Source organism: Chlamydomonas reinhardtii, chromosome 6 (genome assembly GCF_000002595.2).
Source record: "Chlamydomonas reinhardtii strain CC-503 cw92 mt+ chromosome 6, whole genome shotgun sequence".
NCBI classification, from domain to species: Eukaryota; Viridiplantae; Chlorophyta; class Chlorophyceae; order Chlamydomonadales; family Chlamydomonadaceae; genus Chlamydomonas; species Chlamydomonas reinhardtii.
This window is the reverse complement of record NC_057009.1, coordinates 3,397,279-3,413,531: the sequence shown is the minus strand read 5'-3', so window position 1 is coordinate 3,413,531 and position 16,253 is coordinate 3,397,279. Positions and strand designations below refer to the sequence as shown.

The window sequence follows — 16,253 nt, the reverse complement described above, 5'->3', positions numbered from 1 at the left end:
GTCTGGCGGGAATTGTGGTTTCTCTGGCATGGGCGCTCACACAGCCGCGCTCTGGCGCTTTGGGGCCATCGGCCTCTCGCCTGCAGGGTGTGGTTCACCGCGACGGCTCTTACACCAGCCCCACGGTGGGCCCCATCAACTGGAACGGCGCGCTCGTGCGCCCCATCATGGACCGCATCGCTGTCACCTGGGCGCGGCTCTTCCAATCGGAGCTCACCAAGTAGGTGGCACGGTGGTGGTCACGGCACTGGCGGCAGCGTTATCGGCCTGCGCATGTCGGAAGAGGCAGGGCGGGGCAGGCGCAGGCTGCACGGTGTCATGTGCCAAATATGCTAGTACCGAGTCTAGGTCTAGGGAAAAGGTTGCCCGTCGGTGTCAACACCATGCCTGCCGCCGGCACACACACACACACACACACGTCGCTTTGCTGCATCGCATACACTGTCTTTGCGCAACGTTTGCCTTGTGCTCTTTAACACACACACACACACACACACACACACACACACACACACGAATCGCCTGCAGGTCCATGCGGGAGCGTCTGCTTGCGGAGCTGGACGACTTCGTGAGGGGCGCGCGACACGAGCTGGAGGCGCAGGTGGCGCCGCTGCCGGGCGGCGACGAGCTGCTGCCGGCCGAGGCGGGCCGGCTGGACGAACTGTACCGCCAGGTGCGTTGGGCTGGTGCGTGGTGGGCCAGTCTGCCGCCGGTACATGTGTGCATGCACGATGCGTGGCCCCGAGGCGCCCTGGGGTAGCCATCACCGTACAAGACGTCGCGATGTCGTTGCTGCTGCACGCGCACTCTCACCCACCCTCTCACTTGCTCATGCCTGCACACCTGCCTACCTGCGCCCTCCCGCCTGTGCACGCACAGGTCCGGCGCGACCAGGAGCGGCAGCTGGCGCAGGCGCTGGAGGCGCTGCACTCGGGCCTGGTGGAGACCAGCAAGGCGCTGAGCCAGGACGTGGTGGAGCCGCACGTACGGACCTCGCTCCAGGGCGCCTACCAGGCCGCCGCCAGCGAGCGCGGGCCAGGCTCCTACAAGCGGGTGCGTGCCATAGGGGTAGATTGGGGGTGGAGGTAGCAGTGCAGCGAGGCGTCCTGCCAACGCGTGCGTCGGCACGACAGCGGTGTTCCGGCGAACAAGCAGCACTTACCCCGTGCTTGCCGATGCCGGCTTACAGATGCGGGACCACATGACGTCGGCGGTCGAGCGGCTTGCACGGATCATGCTGCCGGCGGCCGCAAGTGAGTAAAGCACACGCCATCAGTGCGAGACACTGGGCACGTCGCGCAGCATGAACGCTGCCAGTCAGTCACCAGGGCGTCAAGCTTGGCCATAGCTCTTTCAGCGCTGTCGCGCATGTACCACGCTCTCACCCTGAACCCCGGCTTTACTTGGCACTCCTTCTCCACAGACATGCTCCTGGCCGAGGTCGAGAAGCTGGTTGACCAGTTTGGCGATGCTGCTTCTGCCGCCGCGTCCGCACTGCTGAGCGCTGTGCAGGCCCGCTCTGAGCTGCTGTGGTGAGTCGTGCTGCCGGCATTGGACCTGGGCGCCGGCATTGATAAGGCAATGTTTGTTAAAGTTAACACCGGTTTGCACTGAGGACTTGCGATAGCTGCACCAGGGTCACCACTTCATCCCCAACGCGCAACAGGGACGAAGCGCCTGCGGGATACGAGGTGCGCTACAAGGCGGCGGCGCAGCTGGTGCAGCTGCTGGAGCGGGCGCGCAATGTGTGCGCCCGAGCAGGCGTCATTTCCCTGCCGCCGGCCTTCGTGCTGCCGCCGCCTCCCGCACCGGCCCCACCTGCAGCGGCAGCGGTGGTGCCGCAGGCCGAGGCCGAGGAGGTGGCCGGGGCAAGCAACGCGGGATGCGAGGACAGCGGGGCGGTGGGCGAGGTGGAGACGGAGGAGGAGCAGGATGAGGAGGAGCAGGACGAGGAGGAGGAGGTGGAGGCGGATGAAGATGAGCAGCAGGAGGAAGAAGATGACGCAGACGAGCTGATGACGCTGGCCGATCTTGTGAAGCTGCAACGCGCGCAGCACGAGGACAAACAGGTAGCGCGGCAGCAGGAGCAGCCGCAGGCGGAGTGGCAAGCGCAGCAGGCCCAGCAGCAGCAGCAGCAGCAGCATGCAGCGCAGCCGCACCAGCTGCAGCGCCAGGCGGAAAGGCAGCAACAGCAGCAGCAGCAGAAGACGGAGCCGCAGCATCAGGCGGCGGAGCGGAAGCAGCACGAGCCAGCGGCAGGCCAAAGGCAGCAGTCGACAGGCGGCGGTGAGGCAGCCGCTGGCGCACCCACAAGCGACGGCGGCGGCGGCGGGGCCTACGCAAACACACAGCGCCATTCTGCAGCTGCAGAATCGGCGGCGCTGCAGCTGGTCGTTGTGCCGGACGTGCCGCGAGGACAACATGTCCAGCCAGCCGGAGCTGCACCGGCCCCACTGGAGGCTTTGGCGGTGGCTGTGGTCGGGGAGGCGGTGAAGGCGGAGGTAGCGGCGGCGCTGGCGCGCGTCCCACCCGCTGACCCGGTGGACGCGGTGACACGGTGGGGCCTCCGCCGACTGTGGGAGCTTAGGGAGGCGCAGGAAGCTGCCAGCCATGCTGGCGACGAGCCCACCCATGTCCTGTGCCGCAACAACGCAGCCCTGCTGGTCGGGGCGATCGCCGGGGTCGTTCGGAAGCTGATGGAGCCGCGAGGGATGCTGGAGCTCTACTCGCTGGACCCGGTAGCCTGCACCGCAGCGGCGGCGCGCACGGCCACGGGGGCGTCAGATCTCATTGCTGCAATGGCGGCCGGCCCGCGCATGTAGCGTAACGGTAAACGCTAGAACGGTTGAGCGGTGTGGCTAGGCATGGGTTAGGTAGGTGCCGGCGACGTGATTTGGGTCACGTGTGGCTGCGCACGCAGTGATCAAGTGCAGGATGCTGGAGCAGGCACGGTGTTCACCTGGCGACCATTCATTTCATGCGTGCAGGATGCATCATATTGTGTTGAGCACTTGAAGCAGGTCGCGCAGTTATAGCAATACTGTACAGTACAGGTTTCGCAGGTTGGCAGAAACAATTGGTGGATGATTACCGCTATATCATAGACGTGATGCCGGCTCGGAGGATGATGCGGAACGTGGAGTTGCGCATGCAGCAGGGGTGGGAATGTGTATGGCATGAGGATCAGGCGTGTGCAGTGAGTGAAGCCACTGTAAATCCGCGGTGAATGGCATAGGGTGGTGTTGAGTAACACCAAGTATGGCAAGCGATTGAATATATGGTACGAGGACCAGCGCTTCAGGCGGCCTCCGCGCTGCGCTTGCCGCCCTTGGTCGGCAGCACACCGCCCGACGCGATGCGGCGATGGTCACCTCGCCCAGCAGCTTGCCCAGCTCCTCGTCGTTGCGGATGGCCAGCTGGATGTGGCGAGGCACAATGCGGTTCTTCTTGTTGTCGGGGGCGGCGTTGCCGGCGAGCTCCAGCACCTCAGCGGTCAAGTACCCCAGCACGGCGGCCAGGTACACGGGCGCGCCGGCACCGATGCGCTCGGCGTATTGCCCTTCTTCAGGTAGCGCATAATGTGGCCCACAGGGAACTGCAGCCTGCAGGCCGGCCTTGGCGCTGCGGCCTTGGCGCTGCGGCTCAGCAGCTCCCGTGTCACACGATGGGAGGCGCACCGCGGGCAAGCGGGCACCCTCATTCCTATCCTCCCACTACCGTATGGCCCTTTCGTGCTTCGGTCCCAGCCTTGTACGTGGCAAATGTGACCCAGCCGATTTATTTGCATAGGGACAAGGGTCCAGTGGGTAAGTGCAACCAGGTGTCACGGCCGCTGGCTGCTGACCTGTACGGCGTGCCGGTTTACGCTTGTATGAGGTTGCATTTGTCTAGAATTGCGAGATAGAATTTGCTGTTTGACAGCTTCTTACGCCATCACAGCTTTACGTTACGACGCTCTGACCAAGAGCATGGCTCTCCGTTCTGCCCTCGCCCGCCCCGCAGCCTCTGTATCCCGTGGACGCACTGCTGCTCGGGTGAGACATGCAAGCATTCCTTTGCAAAGCATTGCGATGAATTCAACATTGGTGCGAGGATCGTTCAGTGGATGCGTCGCGCCTGCAACGCAAAGGCCCGACAGATTGCAACATCAACCTTAACTTGATGATGCTTATATGTAGAGAGTGCATATAAACAAAAGACCCAGTTGAGTTGGCTCGTGTGTCGTGTGGCCCACCGCCACCCACCGCGACCAACGCCCGGCCCCGCTCCGCCACCCTCTCCCCGAACTCCTATGCACCGCCTACTCATCAACCCCTACTACTACATCCCATTTCCCATCACGGACAATTTGCTCGCAGACCGTTGCCATGAGCGCCGCGCCAGTCGTCGCGCCCGCCAAGACTGTTGCCACTGATGCCGCGGTGCGGGAGCGCGCCAAGGCCGCGGTGCTGGGCGGCCTGCTCGCAGACATCGCCACCATGCCCCTGCACTGTGAGCGTGCTGGCCGGTCGGCCAGAAGTTGTGTTGTTGTTGTTGTTGCTCTTGCTCTTGCTGGTGGTGCCCCGTGCCCGTGGTGTGTGTGTGGGGTGGGGGCAACTTAGGATGCTAAGCTCGCGGCGGTTGGCCACTTGGTGTTCTGTCATGGGAGGAGCAACGCCACGCAGTGGCCAGGGGCCAGCGGCCGGCGGTCTGCAAGTCTGTATCCTTTTTGCTCGCGCGCTCACCCACCTCTCCACCTCACCGCCTGCCATGACCACCGGGTGGCCTGCAGGGATCTACGATGTTCCCAAGATGAACGAGCTCCTGGCCAGCAAGGGCATGAGCGCCGCCGCGCCCGAGTTCTTCCCCGAGCCCTCCTGCCCCTTCTACCAGGTGTGCGAGGGCTTCGGGGGTGCCAACGCGGAGGGCACGGTCTGCGAAGTCTCACGTGAACCCGTGATGGAATGCCCATCGCCGTGAAGTGCGTGTGCTGCGGTACCGTATTTCACGCCGAAAGTTTGTACTTGCCAGATGCGCGGCAGGTGCGTGGCAGTGCATTCCCTCATGCCCACGCCATGCCGTGCCCTTTGTCCCCCACTTCTTCCGCTTCTCATGCCGGTCCCACCAGCCCTGCTCCCCTGACCCCGTGCACCTACATAGGCAGCTCACTCCAGCCAACCCCTGCATCCGCCGCCCCCGCCCTGCCGCCCACGCCCTCACCCCCCGCAGCACCCCTACGGCGCTCTGTCGCCGTATGGTCACGAGCTGATCCCGCTGCTGCAGTCCATGGCGGCCAACGGCGGCGAGTTCGATGAGGCCAAGTACGCCGAGGTGGGAGCGGGAGTAGAAGGGAGGCGGGCAGGGAAGGGGCGAGAAGGGGAGAAAGGAGGAGGGCAGGGAAGGGGAGGGACCTAGAAGGGAGGTGGGTGGGGAAACGGGAGGGGGACTAGAAGGGAGGTGGGCACTAGGCAAAGAAGGGGACTGGAAAAGAAGAGGGTGGGGAAAGGGGAGGAGACTGGAAGCGTTGTGTTGGTGGAGACGATGAGGGTTATGCGGGGCGCTCCTGGAGCTGCCGCCACCAGCACTGGCTGACACCACACTGCTGCTACTGCCGCCGACGTTGGGACCCAGCATGTTGTCTCCGCTCATGTCGCGGACGACGAACACGTGGCCGCCGGAGCTCGCAAGCCCGGCGTCGCCACGGCTGCTGCGGGAGCCACCGGCACCTGCGCTGCTGCTGCTTCCACCGCTGGCGTGGTCCAGGACAACCGCGCGGTGGGGAAAGGACAGCAGGCTGCTGCTCGCGCCCGTCTGAGACGGCGCGGCGCTGCAGCTGTAGCTGCTGCTGCTGCTGAGGCCACGGAGGGCCAGGCTGCTGCAGCTGCTGCTGATGCTACTGCTGCTACCGCGGATCCCACCCGCGGAGCTGCTGCTGGCCGTGCCGCCGGCCAGGCTGTAGCCGCTGTTGGCGCTGGAGCCAGCCGACTCAGCGTCAACGGGGTGCAGGATCAAACTGCTGCCGGCATACAGGTCGGCCCAGCAGTCACACACCCGCACCATCAGCACATGCGCGGACCTAGAGGCGGCGGTGCCGGCGCCACCGCCGGCACCAGAACCTCCGCCGAACCCCGCTTACCTCGCCTGTGGCCGCCACCGCCGCCGCCGCCGCGGCCGCCGCCGGCGCCACTGCTGGCGCCACGGCCGCCGCCACCGCCGAACCGCTGCTTCTGCTGCTGCTGCTGCTGCCGCTGCTGCTGCTGCTGGCGCTGCTGCTGCTGCTGGCGCTGCGGGGGCGAGCGGACGTTGGGGCGGTAGATGCCCGCGCTCTCGTCGGCGCGGCGCACGGGGCAGTTGGGCTTGATGTGCCCGGGCAGCGAGCAGTAGTGGCAAATGATGCCACCGCCGCCGCTGCCACCAGCGCCGCCGCCGCCGCCGGGGGCGCGGTTGACGCTGCCCACGTGGCCGCCGGAGTCCTGATCGCCAGGCCGCAGCAGCTCGTGCTGCATGAGGTAGCCGCGGAGCGGTGCGAGGGACTGCGGCGGCTGCGCGTTGCAGATCTCAATGGGGATCTTGAAGTCGAGCTGGGGCAGCCCGCGCAGCAGGCGCAGGATAATGTCGTTGTCCGACCCGGCGCTGCCCAAGCCCAGGATCTGATCCCGCAGGCAGTAGGCGCGGCCAAAGTACGCCGACACGGACTCACCCTCCAGCATGCGGAAGTTGCCGCGCTCGGTGTCGAGCACCGACAGCTTGTGGGGTGCTGTGATACAGAACAGCTGCTGGACGTACTGAAGCGCGTAGCTGGCGTCTCCGTAGTGGCAGAGGGCGCGCGCAACGTCCGGACTGCAGGACATGCGCATCCAGCCCATGGCTGCCGCGGACTCGTCCGCATGCTCGCGGGGCGTGCGGTGCGGAGGCGCGGGGTCGCTGAGATAGGCTGCTAGGGGAGGCTTACGGGTGGCTAGGAAGTCGTAGAGGTGTTGGTACCACTTAAAGTAGTTAGCTATGCCCTCCGCGAGCGGCGGGAACTTAAGGACCCCCGATGGGTCGTCCACCCTACCTAGCTAGTAGCTGCCGACCGCGCGCGTTACCGCGGCACGGGGCTCATGACCTGTTGGAGATTGGGGTTCGACAGCTTGACAATAGCTGGTGCGTTACACACACGGTGGCAGCTACGCTGCCTGGCACCTTCAGTAGTATGGGGTAATGTCGTGGCGTGTGGTTGAGCCAACTCTCGCAACTGCCGGGGCCTAGACTCCCCCGGCACCCCGCAGACCTCTCGGACGGGCTGACAGGTGCAACCGGCCTGTCACTCTCCCGCCCGACCTATCACACGTGACCCGCCCCTACCTCACCAAGGTTCGGGCCGGACCACTGTGGGTCTGACACCTGGGTCTGACACCTTGCGGTCCCAACTGCCGCTAGCCCCAACTAACCAACATACCTGAAACGTGCACGGCTGCCTCCTGGGCTTTCTGATGACGATGGAGCTGACGTTGGCCTCGGCCCCACCCCCGCCAGGCCTTCTACACCTACTTCACAGCCACCGAGCCCAACGCCTACCGCAACCACTCGGTTCGCGCGCTGGTGACCAACTGGGAGGAGGGCAAGCGCGGCCGCGAGGTGGGCCACAACACCGACTACCAGGTGGGGCGGGGCGGGGCGGGGCGTGTGTGTGTGTATGTGTTAAAGAGCACAAGGAAAACGTTGCGCAAAGACAGTGTATGCGATGCAGCAAAGCGGCGGTTTACGGATGTTACCTGAAATTGCCTCGCATACCGTGTGTGTGTACGTGAGTCACCCAGGGGTGCAGATCCGTGGCTTGGTGGGGCGGGGCGGGGCGGGGCGGGGCGGGGCGGGGCGGGGCGTGTGTGTGTGGGGGGGGAGAGTGTGTGTGTGTGTGTGTGTGTGTGTGCGCGCGTGTATGGGTGGTTGGGAGTGGTGCGTCACCCAGAGGGGCGGCTCTGTGGCTTGGCTTAGGGAGGGATGCCATGCATGCGCACATTATGCGTGCGCGCGTGTGTGTGTGTGCGTGTGCGTGCATGGGTGGTTCGGAGGGGAGAGTCACCCAGGGGGGCGGATCCGTGGCTTGGCTTAGGGAGGGATGCCATGGTAGTGGTGGGTACTGGCATGCGGGAGAAGGGCGCGTGCGTGTCGTGTGTGTAGAGGTCTCCAATCCGTTATGCACCTGAAGGCAGCGCTCCTCACAGCTCCATCCCTCCCCTCCCCCACCCCTTCCTCCCCAACGCCGCACAGGCCAACTGCTTCGCCAAGGTGGGTGCACGCCGCGCGGCCTGCACTTGACCCGTTCTGCATCGGCATTGCGCCTTGCACGCCCAACCAGCATCTGCATTGCGCCTTGCACGCCCAACCAGCAAAGCCATCTCCAGCTCGCCTTCGCGCTGCGCATGCCCCTCCCTGATACCTCGCCGACTCCTCACGACACCCCCACCCCCGCACCGATAACAATTGCTGGTCCCCAAGATTATCTACCGTCCACCACTTCCTTAGCCATTCGTGAATACAACCTCCTCCTCCACCCCGCAGGCCTCGCTGCTGGTGGCGCGCTACGCCGGCAAGCCCGAGCTGCGCCAGGTGGTGGAGGCGGCGGTGCGTGTGCAGCAGGACAACGACCAGGCGGTGGCGTACGGCCTGGCAGGCGCACTGCTGCTGGAGAAGGTGGTGCTGGTGAGTTTGGGGTGGGGCGGGGTGGGGCGGGGCGGGGCGGGGTGGGGTGGGGCGGGGTGGGGCGGGGCGGGAGGCGGAGGTTTGCGGCGTGTGGCAGCAAAGGCGTGGCCAAGGTGTTCTTTCGCATTTTGCCATGCTGCTACTTCGCCACACCCATATGGTATCACTTTCGCCATGCCACCCGTGACCGATGCCCACTCACGCTCTGCACCGCCACCTGCACACCTGCCTCCACTCCACACCCGTACACGCTCCCGCTCACCATTTCTCCACACACACACCCCATGAGTGTAACGCCCTGCCCCGCCCCCCCCTGCCCCGCCTGCCCCGCCTCACAGGGCCACACCATTGAGGAGGCTCTGGCCTGGGCCGCGAGCGAGGGCGCCCTGCCCGCCGAGATCAGGGCGCTGGTGGAGCGCGCGGTGGCCAGCCGCAGCACCCCCCTGCGTGGTGAGGCCGGCCGGGGCGGGGGCCGGGTGGTGGGGGTTTCGGGTTTGGGAGTTTGGGAGTTTGGGGGTTGGGGTGAAGAGGCCGGACGGAGCCGAAGGCATGGGCGTGTCAAGAGTGATGGGAGCTTGGCGGCTGTGATGAACCCGAGCGATGGTGGCTGTGGACTCGCGAGAGGCGCATGCTGCTTTGCTTTGTTGCCAAACCAGCACGTGGGCTCGCTAACCCCCACGCCCTGTTCGACGTACCCCTGCAGAGCTGACCTACGAGCCCGTGCCGTACATGCAGGTGCGGCCACCGTTGGTGGGGGTGGGGGTAGTGGTGGGGGTGGTGTGTGTGTGCGTGTGCGTGTGGTGTGCGTGTGTGCTAGTGGTGTGCGTGTCGGCCGGCTGTTCAAAACCGTGGCGGTGTCACTTAAGCGCACTTCCTGCAAGCACACCGTCAAGCATCTTACTTGAACGCCCAAACCCGCATCACACTCGCGTTGCACTGGGCTTTATGTTATGGCCTTGGATTCTGCTTCCCCGCCCCTTCACCTCCCGCCCCCTCACCTCCTCACCTCCTCACCTCCTCCCGCCCACTCACCTCCTCACCTCCTCCCGCCCCTCCTCTCCCTCCCTCTCCATCCCTCCCTGCAGGAGATGGTGGGCAAGCACATGGCCATCAAGGACCAGCTGCCGCCCTTCACCGTGGCGGTGTGGTGCAACGGCCCCGCCTGCGGTGAGTGCGCGGGGCGACAGTGCAGCAGCCCAGCCCCGCTGCAGCAAGCGTGTGAGGCAGTGGGGGGAATGGCACCCGCGTACGCAGCGCCTCAAGCCCCTTTATGCCTTTACGGTAGTCTACCGCATGCTGCTACTCATCAAGTCAGCAACCAACTCCTGGTTCGGCTTAGTTTGGGCTGGTATCTACCAATCCCCCTTGCAATGGGTGACTCCGCTCTCTGCGGTGTGTGCGCTGCTTCCGGGTCCCGGGTCCTGGTTGGTTGGCATTTCCCCGCATCCACCAAATCCACTCACACAACTACACCACTCCAACCCGCCAGGCAACCCCGCCGCCTTCACGAACGTGGCCATGACCGCTGCCGTGTACGGCGGCGCCGGCAGCAGCAGCAGCAGCAGCGGCAATGCCTACGTGGACGGCGTGCGCGCCAACCTGATGGCGGGCGGCGACAACTGCAGCCGCAGCCTGCTGATCGGCGCACTGCTGGCGGCGGAGGTGTGTGGGCGTGGGTTAAACTTTGAACCAATCCCATAAGGAAACAGTCGCGTTGCAAGGAGAAACTGCAGCCGCATATGCGAGCTGTGGGCGTGGGGCATGGGGCGTGGGGCATGGGGCGTGGGGCATGGGGCGTGGGCGTGGGTGCGGGCGTGGGCGCGGGCGTGGGCGCGGGCGTGGGCGTGGGCGTGGGCGTGGGCGTGGGCGTGGGCACACCCACGGGATTGCTGGGGAGTGCGGTGCCGCCCCCGCTGCGACTGCTCGTCCGCTCACACGCCGTCGCCGTGAGACGACCTCCTGACAGTCCCTGGCATGCCCTGAAGCGCCCTCCCTTCGCCACCACCACCACCACCACCACCACCACCACCACCACCACCACCACCACCACCACCACCACCACCACCACTACAACCTCCTCCCCTCCTCCCCTCCTTCAGTCTGGCCTGGGCTCGCTGCCTGCCGAGTGGCGCACCAAAGCGACCAAGCTGGCCGAGTACGAGGTGCTGGTGGACAAGCTGTTCGTGTAGAGCGGCTGGAGAGCTGACTTGTTGTTACACCGGTGCGGTAAAGTCGCGGCATGACTGCAGGAGTAGCTAGCTATGGGGTTCACGAGCTGAAGAATGATGGGATGGAAAGGTTTTACGTTATGGGGGCGGCTTTGTGGCGACGTGTGAGGGTTGCAACAGCAGGCAGGAGTGAAGCAAGGGGTTATGCCGTGGGGTTTACAGGTGCTGAGGGCGAGACGGCGAGTATAGTAAAGCAGTGTGGTATGGACGTATGGTACAGGAGTGTGCAGAGGTCAAGTGTTTGGCTGAGTGCATAAGGCGCGCCCGTGCACGCCAATGCTGCACCGGGGGAATGCACCGGAAGGACGACACCCTTGCATGCTCCGGAGTTGTGCGACTGGTGAGGCGTGTCTGCGTGCGTGGCATGCATGGAGTGAGGCGGACTTGCCGAGTGTGCTGCTGTAACCAGCTTCGTAAGCAGCATGACGCAATTCCGACCTGTGCGCATGTCTGGGCACCGAGGCCTGGGCCCGCGGCGCTCAGGTACACAGGCACCACGGACGGCTGCGTGCCCGGCAGTCTCAACCATCCGCGCCCTTAACATGGTCATCCCAAACCGACAACTCACAGTGAATACTTATAGCGATGCTTGCTGCTCGTTCCAACTGCGCTACTTTTACCCGTCGCTCCGGAGCTGCTCGCCCAGTGCCTCGGAAAATGGCTGCCATCCAGCGCCTGGACTGCGGGTCGCGCCTGAGCGAGGCGGTGGTGCACAATGGCACCGTGTATCTGGCGGGTCAGGTGCGTAGTTGGTGGAACGCATGCAAGTCAGGCGAACAAAATGTTGGCACATGGGATGGATCGCTTGCACGCTGGCAAACACAAAAGTACCTAAACACTTGGTCTATGGACATTTGGTTATGACCATACATGTAAACTATGCATGCCCCTGCGGCACTTGAAGTGGCCCCACCGTCCGCACCCACCTAGGCGTCGCCTGCACCAGAGCGCATGCTGGCGCGCTCAGCGGACACCCCCACATGCCCTCCATCTTCCTAAGTCCCCACCCCACCGACTTACCGAGCAGGTGCCTGAGGATACGTCTGTGGGCGCCAAAGAGCAGACGGCCTCGGTGCTGAAGCAGATTGATGAGCTGCTGGCGCGCGCCGGCACCGACAAGACCAAGATCCTGTCCGCGCAGGTGCCGCAGCGGAGGGAGGGAGGCAGGGAGGGAGCGAGGGAGGAGGGAGCGAGGGAGGAGAGAGGAGGGAGCGAGGGAGGAGGGAGGGAGGGAGCGAGGGAGGAGGGAGGGAGGGAGGGAGGGAGGAGGGAGCTTGTCTGTGTGGGCAGCGAGGGTGGGGCGCACCTGCGTCCCCCACCCCATCCTGTGCGATACGTGACCGCAACCCGCCACCGCGCGTTATGGCATGCAAGCTCCACGCCCTCACATAAAGACACACACACACACACACGCAAACCGCGCGTAATGTTTTCCTTGTGCTCTTTAACACACGCACACTGCATCGCATACACTGTCTTTGCGCAATGTTTTCCTTGTGCTCTTTAACACACGCACACACACGGGCTGTTCACGTGCCCGTAGGTCTTCCTGGTTGACAAGGCGGACTTCCCCGGTGAGCCCGCGTGTGTGACCCTGCGACTGGGACTGAAAGCATTGTGATTGTGTGGGGGCGATGCCGTACGACGGCGCTCAATGTGGTGATGCGTGTCTGCCTCCGCATGCAAGTATATGTGCGTGGCAGGGGCTGAGGACAGGCCGCCCGCGCCTGCGCCCCCATATCGCCTCGCACGCCTCCTTCCCTTCGCACAAAGCTGGCATCACACGTTCGCTTGTCGTACGGCCGTGCTGTCTTCACATGCCGTGGCCCTACGGGTAGCTTGCCCCTTGTACATGGTGCCCCCTCCCTCATCCTCCCACCCAACTTTCACATTCTGTCTTTCTTACCACGATGCGCCCATGCCTTCTGCCGCTCCTCCACACGTGCACGCAGCCATGAATGAGGCGTGGGACGAGTGGGTGCCGGCCGGCCACGCGCCCACCCGCGCCACCGTGGGTGTGACGTGGCTGGCGGACCCGGGCTGGAAGGTGTGTGGGCGTGGGGGCGTGTGCGTGTGTGTGTATGTGTGTGTGTGTGTGCCTCAGTGATATTGATGATGGTGGTGGTGGTGGTGGCTGTACCACGTGCCCCGCACCCGAGCACGCAGCGGGAGTGCGAGGGGTACAAGGTGGTCGGTGTCTGCGGCCGTTGAGTGCAGGCCTGGCTCTTGGCTTCGTGTGTGTGCGGGCTGTGAAGTGCCACTCACAACCTGCTTCCCTTGTGCACATGTGGCCCCACCACGCCAACAGGTTGAGATTGTGGTCACTGCCGCCCTGTGAGGGTGTGCTGTGAGCGTCCAGGGCCGATTGCTTGGAGAAGCGCAAGGGAGGCAGTCGCACACGGGAGCGGGGGGCTGACGAGGTTCAGCGGATGGGGCGCTGCGCAATGCACGCCGCTCGCCGCTTTCGGCTGACCTGCGGCTCATGGAGGGAAGGGAAATGCGGATTAGGTGAAGCGCCGTGTGGAGTAAGGCGTGATGCTGGGGCCCATGTGCCGAGTGTGCATGCTCCAACCGCGCAAAGAAGGGCTCTTTTCCAAGGTCAATACTGCTGGCGCCAAGGTCTTTCTTGTGCCCGGCCGCTGGAGAAGCTGTATGGCGATGTGGGCGCGAACGCGCGATCAGCCGCGCCGGGTGCTGAGCCATGTTGCGTACCGACCGTGTGCGTGGATCGGGAGCGATGTGATGTGGAACTCGGCGGGTTTGCTTTGCGGGTGTTTAAAAATGTCCAAGCAGATGTGGCACGCCACGCGACCCCCCGGGAACAATGGAACACCAAAAAACTCGCGACTAGGCGGGTGTTGTTCTTGCTGGGGACGAGCGGCCCAAGGAACGGGTAGGAAGGGTTCTGGCAGCACACGCAGGGTGTATGATGACACGCTGGGTGTTTTGTACCTCCGGCTCGTGGGGGTAGATGAGCTACGCCTTGGATAGGGGTAGAGTCGTTTGCGGCGGAAGGTAGGGTAGGGTATTGAGACGGAGCAGCATGACGGTGGCTTGAACGGGAGACCTTGTTGTTGAGGGGGTGTGAACGGTCTGGGGTTTCACACGCACGGCGTGGCAGAGCTGGATGGGCTGTGTCACGTGCTGTGAGTGCGGAGCTTGGGCTTAGGTTAACCCGAAGCTATGCTAGCTGCGCTGGGCGTTTAGCTGTGGGAGACGGGGTCTGGTCTGGTATGCGTTGACGGGAACTCGGGGAACTTGAGGGAGAAGGGAGAAGGGGGGAGAGGGGCTTGCAGGCACGAGGTCGCTGCAGCTGGGCCGTTGTGACTTGGCTGGGTTGCCGGGAGTCAGAGTCGGATAGCGTTCAACTCCAGTTTAGGCGGGTAGCCTTCGACAGAATTCTTACGTAAGCCAGCAACTCTAGCCTTAACGGGCAGCCCTCGGCAGGGCTCCCCGGGCAACCGAGGGCGACCGAGGGGTCTCCCGGCACAATCGCCTACCAAAACACTCATGCATGACGTCTGCCGTCTGGTCGTTGCGTCTGTTCAAGTCGCATGCGTTTATGCACTTCACATTATCACAGACCGTAATAAGCCTGTCACAGCTGTGACACTCCCATCGAAACGAGACCGTGTCCTCGCGGTCTAAGATATGCGTTCCCGCTGTCAAAGTGCTTGTAACCTATCTCAAATACTGTCTTGGATTACCCCATACCGGTTCTGGATATCCTCAGGAGGGCGCGCACGTCGGCGTGCCGAGTACCGTGCCAGCCGCAGTCGCGAACTCAGCCGCGGCGGACTCCTGCACATCGGCGTGCAGCAGCAGGGTTTCCAACATGTTGCTCCACACGGTAATGCTGTGCCTCCGTTAGTTAGATGACACGGCGTGTCCGAGTCGGGACACACCCTGCAGTAGCTGTTCCCCTTCCCAGGCGTTTAGAGCGAAGCACTGGTCCATGACGCGGGCAGTCGTCTCGTATCCTAGCGCGGGGTACAGGATCGCGGACACCACGCGACCCAGCTGACTCATTGTGAAGCGGGCCAGGGACTCCCAGCCCAGGATGGCGCGGAACAGCCGGTACTGCTCACCAGTGGTGTACTCGTACAGTGCGGCGGTGGCGGCGTGGTGTGCGGCGGCGGTCACCTTCGCCATCAGCTCCTCCATCTCCTCAGGCGTCAGGGTGGCGGAGGCGGTGGCCGTCTTGGTCTTAGTGGGAGGCGACTCGTCGTTGCTGCCGTTGGCCGTAGTCTTGGGGCTGGCGGCGCCGGTGGTCAGCACCTCCTTGTCGGCGGTGGCCTTGGCCTCGTGGTTGATGGCGGCGGTGGTGGTTTTGGCGTTGCCGTAGCCGGTGGGCTTGGTCTTGCCGACGCTGGTGGAGGCGATCTTGTCCTCAATGCTGGCGGACTTGGCGGAGCTGCTGGCGGGGCCGACCTTGGTCGTGGCGATGGTGGCGTTGGCGCGCAGCGCGGCGTTAACGTTCTCCTCCATCTGCTCGTCCGACAGGTGAAAGCCCGCGAATGGGGAGGGCTTGACGCTCTTGGGGCCCAACAACTCCCAATAGGGGTTGGACTCGTTGAAGAGGGTGTTGAGACTGGGTAGCGCCTCCACCGGCACGTTGCCGAAGGGGCTGGCGGTTGCGGCGGTCTTGGACTCGTTCAGCAGGTCCGGCATGACCTCGTCACCGCTGGCGGAGGTGGTGCTCAGCTTCTTCTTGAGGCCGACGAGAGGGGCGGCCTTGCTCAGGCTGCACAGGGGGGCGTACAAGTCGGCATCCATCTGAAAGGTGGGTAGCTCAGCCGATGGTAGGCGTGACGGGGGGTCCTCGCAGAAGGCGGAGGAAATGCGCTGGGCCGGTGAGGGGCTGGTCAGCGATTGATGGTCTGGATGACACCGCTGTCGCTGACCAGCCCCTGGGCCGTTGTGACTTGGCTGGGTTGCCGGGAGTCAGAGTCGGATAGCGTTCAACTCCAGTTTAGGCGGGTAGCCTTCGACAGAATTCTTACGTAAGCCAGCAACTCTAGCCTTAACGGGCAGCCCTCGGCAGGGCTCCCCGGGCAACCGAGGGCGACCGAGGGGTCTCCCGGCACAATCGCCTACCAAAACACTCATGCATGACGTCTGCCGTCTGGTCGTTGCGTCTGTTCAAGTCGCATGCGTTTATGCACTTCACATTATCACAGACCGTAATAAGCCTGTCACAGCTGTGACACTCCCATCGAAACGAGACCGTGTCCTCGCGGTCTAAGATATGCGTTCCCGCTGTCAAAGTGCTTGTAACCTATCTCAAATACTGTCTTGGATTACCCCATACCGGTTCTGGATATCCTCAGGAGGGCGCGCACGTCGGCGTGCCGAGTACCG

The 16,253-nt window shown here is 64.1% G+C and overlaps 3 protein-coding genes across 3 annotated transcripts in view; 2 read left to right on the top strand and 1 right to left on the bottom strand.

Annotated features, from left to right (window-relative positions):
* CHLRE_06g278087v5 (uncharacterized protein) overlaps positions 1–11,309 on the top strand; it is a 15,471-nt gene extending 4,162 nt beyond the window's left edge. Inside the window, exons 9-28 of the mRNA XM_043063045.1 lie at positions 87–220; positions 529–673; positions 880–1,053; positions 1,190–1,253; positions 1,424–1,532; positions 1,667–2,814; positions 3,021–3,196; positions 3,340–3,568; positions 3,940–4,034; positions 4,359–4,491; positions 4,772–4,872; positions 5,209–5,310; positions 7,498–7,623; positions 8,233–8,250; positions 8,524–8,664; positions 9,003–9,114; positions 9,368–9,399; positions 9,750–9,831; positions 10,154–10,326; positions 10,764–11,309. Coding sequence (XP_042923751.1) covers positions 87–220; positions 529–673; positions 880–1,053; positions 1,190–1,253; positions 1,424–1,532; positions 1,667–2,814; positions 3,021–3,196; positions 3,340–3,568; positions 3,940–4,034; positions 4,359–4,491; positions 4,772–4,872; positions 5,209–5,310; positions 7,498–7,623; positions 8,233–8,250; positions 8,524–8,664; positions 9,003–9,114; positions 9,368–9,399; positions 9,750–9,831; positions 10,154–10,326; positions 10,764–10,853 — 3,384 coding nt within the window. The 3' untranslated portion in view covers positions 10,854–11,309. The remainder of the gene's footprint in view (positions 1–86; positions 221–528; positions 674–879; positions 1,054–1,189; positions 1,254–1,423; positions 1,533–1,666; positions 2,815–3,020; positions 3,197–3,339; positions 3,569–3,939; positions 4,035–4,358; positions 4,492–4,771; positions 4,873–5,208; positions 5,311–7,497; positions 7,624–8,232; positions 8,251–8,523; positions 8,665–9,002; positions 9,115–9,367; positions 9,400–9,749; positions 9,832–10,153; positions 10,327–10,763) is intronic.
* Positions 11,310–11,468: 159 nt separating this feature from the next.
* Positions 11,469–14,264, top strand: CHLRE_06g278086v5 (uncharacterized protein). Its single transcript, XM_001697992.2, has 5 exons — positions 11,469–11,633; positions 11,920–12,033; positions 12,436–12,466; positions 12,845–12,939; positions 13,201–14,264. Exons 1-5 carry the CDS (start codon positions 11,550–11,552, stop codon positions 13,228–13,230), a joined length of 354 nt encoding a protein of 117 aa, XP_001698044.1. The 5' UTR covers positions 11,469–11,549; the 3' UTR covers positions 13,231–14,264.
* Positions 14,265–14,276: 12 nt separating this feature from the next.
* CHLRE_06g278085v5 (uncharacterized protein) lies at positions 14,277–16,138 on the bottom strand. The gene has a single exon (XM_043063044.1). It carries the CDS (start codon positions 15,666–15,668, stop codon positions 14,760–14,762), a length of 909 nt encoding a protein of 302 aa, XP_042923750.1. The 5' UTR covers positions 15,669–16,138; the 3' UTR covers positions 14,277–14,759.
* Between the last annotated feature and the right edge of the window lie 115 nt (positions 16,139–16,253).